The 13,783-nt window shown below is 38.9% G+C and overlaps 1 protein-coding gene across 3 annotated transcripts in view; it reads right to left on the bottom strand.

The window, feature by feature from the left end:
• Positions 1 to 315: 315 nt before the first annotated feature.
• LOC137298260 (alkaline ceramidase 3-like) overlaps positions 316 to 13,783 on the bottom strand; it is a 28,551-nt gene continuing 15,083 nt past the window's right edge. The window contains exons 6-12 of one of the 3 annotated variants that reach the window (XR_010957731.1): positions 13,434 to 13,469; positions 13,067 to 13,122; positions 11,120 to 11,221; positions 10,489 to 10,593; positions 9,935 to 9,980; positions 2,776 to 8,790; positions 316 to 2,644 (exon numbers count right to left, since the gene is read on the bottom strand). Coding sequence is in view for 1 of the 3 variants with exons in the window: in XM_067830438.1 (XP_067686539.1) it covers positions 8,740 to 8,790; positions 9,935 to 9,980; positions 10,489 to 10,593; positions 11,120 to 11,221; positions 13,067 to 13,122; positions 13,434 to 13,469 (396 nt within the window). In the remaining 2 variants the exon portion in view is untranslated. Of the gene's footprint in view, positions 8,791 to 9,934; positions 9,981 to 10,488; positions 10,594 to 11,119; positions 11,222 to 13,066; positions 13,123 to 13,433; positions 13,470 to 13,783 lie in introns of all 3 variants that reach the window. The other 2 variants (XR_010957732.1, XM_067830438.1) reach the window with 2 other exon arrangements.

Below are 13,783 nucleotides of genomic sequence, written 5' to 3' on the forward strand. Positions count from 1 at the left end.
ACGCAAGACACCATTCAACATTCCTTGCTGGATGACTGAGAATGGACAAGGGCCAATGAGTAAGTGAGTGAGTGAGTTAAAGCTTACACTGTACTCAGCAATATTCCAGCTATATGGTAACGGTCTGAGTCTGGACCAGACAATCCAGTGGTCAACAGCATGAGCTGCATCACGGGTCAGAAGGACCAATGAAGTGAATATATGTACTATAGATGGATTAGCAGTGGACGAAGATCAAAGTAGGACACTCATATTTTGTGAACTGCTTACCACAAAACTCTAATTAAATAAGTAAACTTTTATTTAAAGGGTGATAGTTACAAACTAGTTTACATTCAGCAACATAATAATCATCCTTTCAAAAAGCAGAACATATTTTCTAATAGAAGCGACAAAAGTTTATTTATACACATTACAAAAACATTAACAAGTAATAATGTTTTGTACATAAAACATTACACAGCCCATGTGATAAAATAAAACACATACGTAAAAGTAAAATGACTTGCAAATGCTAAGGATCACATTAGTCTTGGTGGTATACACTGAGGAAATACAAACTTTCTCGGAGGGTTACTGAATATTCTCTATGTTCCATACTGTGGTTCAAGTTCAACTGAAGTGTTTTGAAACTTTTATATCTGTTCATTCAATCATTTTCATTTTCTTTTAAAATAGAAAAAAAAGTCCACTTACACAATAAACATTGTGAAAGTTCATATCACATAGCCTGAATCAGAATGTGGTCCCTCTTTCTGTCCAGCTTGACCTGAGCTACTCTACACATACATGACCAGGTGGGTCAAATGGCACAAACAGGTCAACATAACTTCATTAAATAGGGGAGTACAGTATGTTATTTACGTTGCATTTGTGGGAAGTATGCACACATCGGAAACATTAAAGCATCTGTAGCTTTAAAACCGTTAGGACATAGCAACCGGATAATCAGACATGTTGACAATCACAACAGAGCCAACCAGTCACACAATGTGTTAGTATTCACTTGATAAGGTCAAGCTGAACAAGCTGTACTATAATGCACATCACAACTATGGACAACCTGCCACAGCCTCATACATCCACAGATGTACCAGACACACATTCAGTATTTTGTCAATCAAAGGGATAGTTTGATACATACACTTCTACACTAACCAGTACCAGACATGGTATAAACAGATTCCGAAAACAGCTTAAATAAAGAAATACATATTCATTATTGTCTCTGATGTAATACTTCAGCATAATGAAACCATTATTCTCCATGTTCAGTTCACTAAAACATGCTTTATACTAGTTCGGAATACCTTTTGCCTTTCCAACAGTCATTAAATGGCAAACAAATAAAATTCAAGCAATACATTCACTAAAGTAAACGCCAGTTCAGAGTGCCTTTCACTTTATTGAATAGCCATTCATGGAAAATAAGTAAAGTTCATGCAAAACATAGCATAAATTCCAAGCTGTACATTGTGTCCATGGCTTGACACTAGTAGTATTGTGAGGTAAGTGTTAGGGTAAATATCGTTAATAGAATGAAGTCATGCTAATCTGAGCACCACCACCATTAGGCCAAAATACACTGAACTGTACACTGATTTCAACCTTATCATCTCATTACTATTTGCCCTGAAATATAAAACACAACTGAAATGGGAATGTGTGTCATCCTTTTGATTTACTTGAAAAGAATAAAAAAAATCTTTTTTATCAATTCTTTTACTAAATGTGGATGAAAATCTAAAACATAATTTATTGTCACATGGTCACATGGTCACATGGTCACAATGTACACATTATCGGATGTACAACATTTGAAATAGAAAACAACCCATAGGATACAAGGGAGTAACAAGACAACATCACTATTCCTTTTATTTAAGAGTCGAACGAAAAATACCACTGATATTACTCATCCTCTATATTGATGCCATGCAGGTTTTCATCCATAGCATTTTAAATGAATCTGTCTTCTGGAGCCTCATTTCACTTAGCGGATGCCACCTGTCTAGGTTCTGTATCAAACCTGTGTACATTCAGGGTCCACATCAGCAAGCTCATGGTCATGCCTGGGAATGTCCAGGGACTCCACTGGAAACGCCTAAGGTTCAACATGGGAATGTCCAGGGACTCCACGGGAAAGGCCTAGGGTTCAACCTGGGAATGTCCAGGGACTCCACTGGAAAGGCCTATGGTTTAACCTGGGAATGTCCAGGGACTCCATGGGAAAGGTCTAGGGTTCAACCTGGGAATGACCAGGGACTCCATTGGAAAGGCCTATGGTTCAACATGGGAATGTCCAGGGATTCCACTGGAAAGGCCTAAGGTTCAACCTGGCAATGTCCAGGGACTCCAGTGGAAAGGCCTATGGTCCAACCTGGGGATGTCCAGGGACTCCAGTGGAAACACCTTAGGTTCAACCTGGCAATGTCCAGGGACTCCACTGGAAAGGCCTATGGTCCAACCTGGGGATGTCCAGTGGCTCCTGTGGAAAGGCCTATGGTCCAACCTGGGAATGTCCAGGGGCTCCAGTGGAAAGGCCTATGGTCCAACCTGGGGATGTCCAGGGACTCCACTGGAAAGGCCTAAGGTTTAACCTGGCAATGTCCAGGGACTCCACTGGAAAGGCCTAAGGTTCAACCTGGGAATGCCCAGGTGCTCCAGTGGAAAGGCCTAAGGTTCAGCCAGGGAATGTCCAGGGACTACAGTGGAAAGGTCTATGGTCCAACCTGGGAATGTCCAGGGGCTCCAGTGGAAGGCCTAGGGTTCAACCTGGGAATGTCCAGGGGCTCCAGTGGAAAGGCCTAAGGTTCAACCTGGGAATGTCCAGGGGCTCCTGTGGAAAGGTTTCAGGTCCAACCTGTGAATGTCCACGCATACACAAACTAACAAAACAGTTCCAGTGTTAGAGTGTGCCATATATATCTTTTTTTGGAATGACAATTAAACTTACAACAAATCTATTTTCTGCTGACACTAAAACAATAGATTAAATTAATATTTTATCAAGTCAAAACAAATACAAGGAAGTTGTTTGTTTTGAGGGACACAACATTTCAGAGTTTACACTTAGTCCTTGATAATTCCTTCCTCACTCCGAAACACTGTGTCCCTCAAAATAAAGAAGATGATGTCCATAAATTCTCATCTTTATGTGTATCACTTCCAAATGTCATTAAAGACCATAAGATGTTGTGTGCTCAAGGCGTTCCGGTAAATATTTTCCAATTTTGCATCTCAAAAGGCCATGTACCTGAATCCTGTAAGCATTGTACAACCAGGGGAACCTAATCTACAGAATGGACGTCTGCAGAACCCCGTCTAATCTGCAGAATGTAGTCTGGAGAACCCAGTCTGCAGTACCCCATCTGCAGAGCCAAGTCTGTAGAACCCATTCTGTAGAACCCATTCTGCAGAACCAAATTTCATGTCACAGTCTTCAGAACTCTGGCCAAAGAACTTGGCCAACAAAACACTTTCCATAAAACCAAATCAGCATTCTGCAGACACAGGACAGAAGTACCTAAATACTATTACACCTGATATGAACAATGCTCAAGAAATGAATGAAACAGGAATGATGTCATAATGAAGTTATATGTTTTCGTTCACATGCATGTAAAGAACCAAGTACATCCACATACAAATATGAAAGTAACAACTAAGATCACATCTTCTGAAGTTTATGCTGTGGATATTCGTATCTCTCACTGTAAAACTGCATATATAAAACCTTAAAATATATAAAACAATGTATAAAAATATTTGGTGGAATTTGGAAAATTCTTGGCTAGGTGACAACTGTGGTATCAGTTGACTTCATGTATGTGTCAATGTTTGTATTGAAAGTTATGAAGGCAGCAACCATATTGAAACATGTGACTAGAAGTAGAAATGGTGAATAACCGAACAGCTTCAGACTTCAATCAACACACCATGTTTAAAATATAATCAGCAACAACATTACATACAGGAACACACTCATTAGAGTGCATAGGGTTAAAGCCAGACACACAACACACCTTGTATGGACCTTGCTATAGCTGTTAACAATGGGTGGACCTTGCTATAGCTGTTAACAAAGGGTGGACCTTGCTATAGCTGTTAACAAAGGGTGGACCTTGCTATAGCAGTTAACAATGGGTGGACCTTGCTATAGCTGTTAAAAATGGGTGGACCTTGCTATAGCTGTTAACAAAGGGTGGACCTTGCTATAGCTGTTAAAAATGGGTGGACCTTGCTATAGCTGTTAACAATGGGTGGTGCTTGAATCAACTGTAACATAATGATTGTAAAGTTAAGGGGGAATCACTCATATTGACACTTTGCCAAGGATAGCAAATCGTACGTATTTTACCTGAAACTGTTATAGGTCTACAACCTGTGACTATATTGTCACAGTAGTCATGGTCCTGTGATTGGGAGGGACAAAGCATTTTTTAAAAAAAATTCAGTTGTCTTATAAAACATTTTGCTCACTATTTAACACCAGTGATTGAAAAAAATTAAATTTCAACTCACAAACAAACTGATAGTGTCACATATTTTTTTTTGCAGTGAAATGCGACTAAAAGCTGTTTCATTAGAATACATGTACGTATTTTGTATGTAACAGAAACATTATCTTGTTTTCATTCCAGCCTGATCTGAAGGCCAGTGCTGTAAAATACTCAGGCCTGAGATAGCTTTTTGAACCATCTGTTTTGACATCAAATTACAGAGTTGATAACATACAGTCTCTCTGGGCATTTGTAATGAGGGAAATTTGTAACAATCTAAAACAACACAAAAAATAGACATAAATATCAGTTTTGGGCAAGATATCATCAAACTACCTGCTGTAGGTAACAATAATTAACAGGTATGAATCAGTACAGGTAGGGAGATGTGTTGCTCCAAGACATATTAACCTAAAGTGGGTGCACCTCAAGCTGCGGCAAATCCAGTATCGTTACAGGTAGTTTGTCACTTGGGTGGGTGTGGAATTTAGACAGCTGCAAGCTGTGCACCTAACATCATTACAGACGACTGATCAACTCTAACATAAAGACAACTGTGTCAGCCTGAGTCACTGCTGGCATACACAGAAGATATTGGCATGGACTGAACATCCTGATAAAATACTTTTACATTTATATTTGTTCTAATCTCGACCAATGCAAGCTTTATAGTTTTAGTCAACTGAGAAGTCACACTTTTATAGGTACATCCAGCTTATACAGAATAAAGACTTGGTTAAGTCCTTGTGTCATCCCGTTAAAGACAAGGCAAGGTAACATCTAGTACGACTTATGTGTTTTGGAATGAAGGACTAAACCACTGACCTGTTATCCAAGCAAATTCTTTGTCCACTGGACATGGAGAAAGCCCATAAACTGGCAGCTAAATAAAATAAACTATACAGGTAACTACAGTGTCAAGATTATCTGTTTTGTCGTGAAAATAAAGCACCATCAAGCTTTGGGAACAGTTCAACACACACACCAGCCATGACAAACCTATCACCACTGCAAAATATTGGACTCTACCACTCATTCTTGTTAATGGGGTCACAACACAGGTATCTGAGTTTCAGGACACAGGGGGATGAAGGAAAGCAAACACATACGGTCTTACTTTAAAAATGCAATGATTTTTCATAAAATAATACATAGCTTGTAAGTCTCTCTGTGAGGCTCATAATCACTGACAAGACAACATAGAGTACATGTACATTATGAGAGGTGGGAGAGGTCCTGTGTGGCCACTAGCCACTACCTGTGGAAGTAGTGTACTAGGAATTATGAAAACAAAAGGCAGTGAAGGAGAACGAGATCAAACTTTCACATTGACAAAATAAAGGTTAAAGCTGACATAGATGTTAAACATCAACAGAATACTAAAGTAGCAGGCTATAGGATTCGTTGAAATATCCAATGCTAATAAAACTATCATGCACACTAACTGGAGAAATAATCAATATGGTCTTAAAAAGTACAACAGGTCATCTCTAATTAACAACAGATCTAAACTGATCAACAATATAACAGAAACTATTCAGTAATTTATATGCTTTGTCTCTACCTTGCCATTTCATGCCAACTTTTCTTTCCTAGCGTCACACCTAAACAAACTTAGTTGAGTCCCCTGTCTTAAAAACACAATATGCAGTCAGATCAGTTCTTATTCATCTGACATCATTGAGACCACTACTTCTGTTTTTTAAAACCCATGATTCTACAGCTGCCATGTCAATGATACCAGTACTTTTCATGGCTAATGAATGATTTTTCCTGGCAGCACATTGTGTAGAAGTTGTGTCCACTGTGATGAAAATGCCATATCCAATCAGATATTCCCCTCTGATGTCATTATTCCAAGTGGCATGACTAAGATGACTATCGCAACAAGACAAGTTGGCTGATTAGAAAACAAACAGATTTCAGATTTCATCTGTGGCAGACATACAAAATGCTGGATACTACTATTACCATATTTACTCACAGCAGGCACACAGATGAGGCAAGACACAGTATCAAGTAACATTGCACATTTCAGTAACAGAAAACTCTTAACTGGATGTCATCTGAAAAAAGAACCACCTCACTCACAAAAAACAAGGAGTATAAAAACCGGGAAGTTTGGATAATTGCTTAAAAACTGTGGACCACCATTAAAATGTGTGTCTTGGCTTCATTTTTGAAATGATTCCACAGCAAGTCAACAAATGATGGTTGTGGCAATAGCACTGAATGTGTTTTCAGAACACAAATGTAAATTTTGTGAACACTCTCTGAGTGGGCAATCAATATGTATGATAATCACAAAAAGTTGCACATTAAATGGACTGGGTGGAAACCTGATGTAGATATTGTAAGTGGACACATCCACCTCTGGAAGATGAACTTTTTGGCAAATAAATGCAACAACCCAGAATATCTTCATGGCTTACTTGACTTTTTTACGTTACAAAACTGTCCTTCTTAATCAAGGGGAATATGTATGTTTTCTCATGAAATTTCATGAAAAAGGTGCTGCCTTGAAATTGTTCCAAATGTGTTGGAGAGTCCAGCTGACAGAGAAGTTAAAGAATATGCTATTCAGACCAGTCAATGGTCAATACTTTAAGAGAACATGTACAAAAATAGATCTCAGGAATCCTCCATAACAACATGACATTAACAGTATCTAGCGACAATGTCACTCTGAAAACAGGTTTCAAATGTATTGCAAATGCTGCAACTACATAGTTCAAATCTATTTCTTACATCTTTCATGCTTTGCAATTACGAGTTATGCTATACTACTCAAAAGAAGTGAAGGAATACATAATTATTTCTATGTGACAACAGTTACAAAGACCTGACATAACATATACGGTCATCTGAACAAATCAGGTGTTAACTCCTTTCCAGTATATATAGAACCACCCAATCACTGGTAGTGAAGTCTGCTGGCCCGGCAAGAACTCCTGCAAGAAAACACCAGATTCCATTCCTGGTAATACTGGCCTTTATCGCTGACAATTACCTGAGAATACAATAAACAAACATGCCCCATGAGCAGTGTCAATTTTCATCACAAAGTAAATATTACCTTCTTTTGATTATACTACACCCAGACTATTATCTCATAACACAAATACAGTTATGAGGAGGTTATACAACATTTATATATTCAGATATTTAATAAACACCATACAGACAGATCAACTATGAACATCACATGAAATAACAACACTTTCAAAGTTTTAGTCCAAGATGACTGGACAATATTAACAAGTGAAGTATCTCAACTTACATGCACCGGTCAGCAACATCATAGCCATATCTGGGCAACAAATCCCTCAGTTTTGAGCTGCATACTGCTCTCATCAATAAAACAGCTGTATCCTAGCAACCAACAGTCAGATTTGAGCCATATACTGCTCTCACCAACAATACAGCTGTATCCTAGCAACCCGTCAGACCTGAGCTGCATACTGCTCTCACCAATAATACAACTGTATCCTAGCAACAAACAGTCAGATTGAGCTGCACACTGCTTTCACCAACAATACAGATGTATTCTAGCAACGTACAGTCAGACTTGAGCCATATACTGTTGTCACCAACACAGATGTATCCTAGCAACCAACGGTCAGACTTGAGCCACATACTGCCCTGACCAAAATACAGATGCATAGTAGCAACCAAGACTCAGACATGAGCCATATACCACTGTCACCAACAATACAGATGTATCCTAGCAACCAAGACTCAGACATGAGCCATATACCACTGTTACCAACAATACAGATGTATCCTAGCAACCAAGACTCAGACATGAGCCATATACCACTGTCACCAACAATAGAGATGTACCCTTGCAACCAACAGTCAGACTTCAGCCATATACTGCTCTCACCAACTGTACATTTGTATCCTAGCAGGATCTGACAGGAGCCTGTGGGACTTAGTGTTATGGTCAAGCAACAAGGCATTTTTTTCACTAACACAATGGTCAATAAAACCATCCAGATATATGAAAACCATTCAAATACCTTTGTGATAAAGTAAATCGTTTGCCAGTTTCTGCAAGGTATAAAAATATCATAGCGATTTGGACTCAAAATAACAGGCATCCATGTAAATGCTATTGTGAGAACAACTGCTGGATGTAGATGGAATGAAATGAACTGTGAGTTGAAGATGTTCCTGCATGTGTGTCGCAGGTGCTTGAGGGATGTAGGTTGTGGGGGCATGGTCAACTGCGGTGTCATCTTCTGACATGATTCACAGTCACATAGGGTGCAAAGCCATACAGAAACTGAAACACAAACAATCATCAGTCTAGAGATTTATAACACTGACTACATATACTAGAAACCAAAAGAAAACTGAAAACTTCTTTGTGCTTGGGGTACATAGGACCAACCAAAATGCTTTAAACATGAAAATATCAGTGAAAACAAAAGCTGTACAATTACAAAACAAGAGTCATCAGAAGATGACAAATCCCCCCGGCTCCCACATATTTGAAAGGACAAATCATCTGACAGTTACTTGATGTCTTTTTAGACTCAGTTTGTATTGTTTCCATGGAATTCATGCAAAATATAAACGACATATATCTGTAAACAACAAAAGACACCACTTAAAGATCTGTCTCATGTATCCCCCAAGATCTCCCAAATTTCTAAGATGTAGGGGTAATAAAAAATACATTTTATTCCAAACATGTGTTCATCAGACAACTTATTTGGATGAAAATTGAAAAGAATGTATTTCTCTCTGAAAAAAATCAAAATTTGCCAATAAAATTCACCAGCCTCAGCTTTACACTCATTTGACCTTGAGAAAATCTAACAGTCAATCCTTAACTAATCTGCCTTCACCAAGGGAACCAATACACAGTTACTGTTGTAATCAGTGAAATCTTTCAGCCGAAACATATCTGCCAATAAAACCAGTAAAAAGCAGTACTGTGCTGAATTCAATAACTAGGGAATTCAAAAGTCACCACTGAAGCAGAACCGTGAAGACGTTGACTAATAAACAAAGGGAGATAACTAAGATAACTACAGCCATCAGTCATGTTGAACATAACTACACTAATCCATATGTGGGCTGATTCATTTCTTATACACACATAACATTTGAAATAAATATAACATTGGTGATTGATGACTGAAGTATTGAGGCGTTAATATAAGCAAGATGAGATAACATTATTTTGGTCATCAAAAGCTCACAATTCTATGAAATTACGAAAAACAGATTTGAATTCCACAGTAGGCAACAATGTGTCAAAGCCAGAATTGCACTACAAATTCTATCACACTCGAGTTTCTGACTCAGAGCTGCAATGATGTCACTCAAGACACTAACGTTCATGTACAACAATCAGATGATATAGCCCCTGACCATGGGGTTCGTCCTTACAAACATCAGAATACCTTCATATCACTCACCTTAATCTTTGGATGCTTCTTCAAGTACAGATAACGAGTGTGTGTTCTGGAAAATAACAAAACATACAATGGTTCAAAATTTGTGTTACAAAAGTTGACAATGAAACTGACTGACTTTTGCATCAAAGTATTCCAGAAAGAAATAACTAACAACTTTAAGAAAGGAGGATGGTTTTCTGCCTTCTGCATTTGACTGACAACCTGTCTGTAAAGCAGTGTGTGAAATAGTTTTCATATCTGTCAGCCAAGTTGGAGAGTGTGATATATAGTTTCAAAATGACCCCAGGATAACTCACTAGCCAGCTGGGCCCATTACTTTCAAGAAGTACTGGCCCAATTGGATTTTTACTAGCCATGGGCTAGCGGGCCAGTAGGTATGTTGCACACTGCTGTAATGTCATACAACAGTTGTCTCTAAAGAATCTGCAGTTATTCAGCTGTCATAAAAACTGACCTATCTGATTCACACTTTTGTTGGTTTTTGATTTTTGAGTATTACTCATTTTTTTAAGCTGCTGACATGATATTGTTACAAATGATGTGGCAATACTTACACAAAGAGAAAGGAGAGATAGGTTCCAAAGCCTGCCAGTATATGCCACCATGCATGTAGCTCTGTTACTGGTCCTGCTACACCTAGAACATTCTTCCTGACATATCTGCAACAGGAGAAAGACACCTTGAACATTCTCATGTCCCAAGTCTGCCAACTGCCAACTACCATCCAATGGGTATGATAACCTATGCATCAATATTCCAGCTATACGCACTGCTGACTGACTACAAACACACTGTCATGAGAAAAAAGGTGAGATAACTACGCAAAAGATTTAAATAAGCCTTGGTTTGTCATCCCAAGACAAACATTCCCAGAGGCTTCACACCAATAGACGCTAAGATATGGCACCTGCTGGTCCCTGCCTGGTACTCGGTACAACAAAGACTGGTCACCTCGCAGTCAGTATAATGTGTCTGCGTGGGGTATTCATGATTAACTCCAGCATGGTATCTCAATGATCCGAGACTGAACTAGTACAAACTGCCACACATGCACACATGATGTCATAACATTCTTCATGACGTCACGTCACCATGACCTATTTTCACCCTCATAGGTAATAAGCATATACATTGAATCTCCACATCCTGAAAGGTCTGTCACAACATGCAGCCCCTAGGTGTTACCTGAGATGTCCACAGAAAGTGTTGTCAACATTCCACAACAGGAAGCCGATGCCATAGGAAACCGTGGATATCAGGAACAGCCTAAGGGAATGCTCATGCTTCCTGCAACACACACAGACATAATGACATGTTGCTGTTGTGCAAGTACTCTGACTGAGCTAGAGTCAACTGAAGGCAAGATGATACTGATGAATTGCAATTTAACATAAAAACAAATGGACATCAAACTGTAAAAATAACAGACCAACTCTAGAAACAAATTGCATAGTTTTTGGCACAAAAATAAATGAGGCAAGAAACTGTCATCATTTGTTTGTACTTTTTCTCAGCTGGTCACAAGGTCACTGTGGCAACTAAACGAACAGCATGAAAAGTGAGACTGTACAAATTGTAATTCCTTTTATAACATGGTATGATGTGTGCTCTTATTGTCTTGTTTATAATAAGACATGTTTCCTTGAGACAATGATGCCATGAGTCCAGAGGTCTTGCACCGCATTCAGCAGTATTTCATTGATATTGCAACATGGGTAGAACACCTTTCATCCATGTAGGAATCAAACATACAGTGTTCCCAGAAATTATTGAGAAAATCTTTGTGTTTTTTTCTAATGATGCTAAGATTGGAAAAAGGGCTTTCACTATGCACTAAGCATACTAAATAAGGGAGACAACTCTTGAAGGCTTAGAAGGCAGCTCATTACGTCAAGAGTTATCTCCCTTATTTAGTATGCAGACGGCTTCCTGTGTTGACATGGCAGAATTTACAGTAAGAGAGAAAAGAAAGCTCATTCTAGATGATTTTGAAAGGGGTGAGGCTGATGCTAAAGTGTTAGCTTGTAGACATGGTATTCCTCTGTCTACAGTATACAGAACTTTGAAGAATATTCAAACAGGAACCGGGATAGAGCACAAAGCAGGGGCAGGTCGGCCTAGGAAATTCAGAGTTGTGGATCGCCGAAGACTTGGGCAGATTGTGAGTAGGGGCAAATTGAAAAGTGTTGTTGAGAACATCAGAAATGAAATGATTAGCAGAGGAAGTCCTCAGGTATGCAATGAAACAGTTAGGCAGGAATTACAGGGACTTAATTGGGTGAAAAAACGTGGAATTCCCTCGCCGTTGATGAAAGATGCACAAAAGGAAAAAACATTTAAACTGGTGTCGGGCTCATGAAAATCAAGATTGGGATAATGTTTTCTTTTCGGATGAAAGTTCTGTTTGGCTTTTCCCTAATTGTGTGAAAATTTGGACCAAAGATACTGTCAAACCGATCTACCAGCGACCAAAACATAGCCCGAAGTTTCACATGTGGGGTGGCATATCGGCTCGCGGAGTGACGCCATTGTGTGTTTTCACGGGAAACTTGACAAAAGAAAGATACGTTGACATTCTAAATGGTCACCTTCTTCCGACAGCACAAACATTGTATGAAGATGATTGGATTTTCCAGCATGATAATGACCCAAAACACACTGCGCGCTACACAAAACAGTGGTTGTCGGGCGAAAATGTTCAAGTTTTAGACTGGCCCAGTTACAGCCCAGACCTAAACCCCATTGAGAATGTGTGAGGAGTCATGAAGGACAGAATAAACCAAAAGGGACTGAGAACTATTGAAGATATGAAGGCCGAGGTGGTCCAATATTGGGATACCCTGTCACACGATTACCTACAAACTTTGATGGGTAGTGTGCCTTGGCGTATTCAGGCATGCATTGCTGAGCGAGGAGGTCTAACAAAGTACTAAAACAAGACTGAGACTGGAAAAGGATGATGTTTTAACATGTTTATGTAAGTAAAACGCCAGAAGTTAATAAACGTAATGAGTTACATGACGCAACATGATTCTCAATAATTTCTGGGAATACTATAAGTCTTTGGTATGACAAGTAATATTTCAAATACAAGTTACATAATACCGTGATATAATAATTTTCTGTACTTACAACATGGTTCTGATGGCACACACAAGGATGGAAAATACCATCAACCCGTAAGCAACCTGAAATAGTCACAGAAACTAAAACAGTCTTTGGGTAGAGTGATATGTCAGCGGTTTTCGTAATGCAGTTATCAGTAAGATTTTGAAAGTCCTGAATACATGTCCATTTAACATCTCTACAATGATGGAAATGTTACGAAACCCTACAACAGTGAAACAATTATACAACCCCAAGACGATGGAACTATTTAAAGTTCTATGATGACTGACAGACTGAGTATGGTGTTGCACCACTTTCAGGAATATTCCAGCCCCAAGGATACCGCACTGACCCTCTCTGCAAGGCAACGTAAACATAGATACACACTCACCTCATGGAACACAGGATTCTTGTTGACCAGGTACACCTATTCAAGGAAGAAAAGATGAAGGTCATATGTAGTTTACATGTTCGCAATACAAATTACAAAGAAATGCTAAAGTCCCCTTGTGAGCTTGAAATGAAGGTCAAGGTCACCAAACCTGACTGAGACCTTTCTTTTACTGTGATAAACCTAGACACCAAATATGAAATGAATCTAGTCAACGGTTCTTAAGATATTCTAATCTATATGTACGTACGGAACGGACTGAGCATAATACTATATCCCCTACTTTGTGCTAAATTTGCTGCGGGTATAAATATACAACAGGTTGCAGAGAGAAACATTGCACTTCACCA

Source organism: Haliotis asinina, chromosome 10 (genome assembly GCF_037392515.1).
Source record: "Haliotis asinina isolate JCU_RB_2024 chromosome 10, JCU_Hal_asi_v2, whole genome shotgun sequence".
Taxonomy (NCBI): Eukaryota; Metazoa; Mollusca; class Gastropoda; order Lepetellida; family Haliotidae; genus Haliotis; species Haliotis asinina.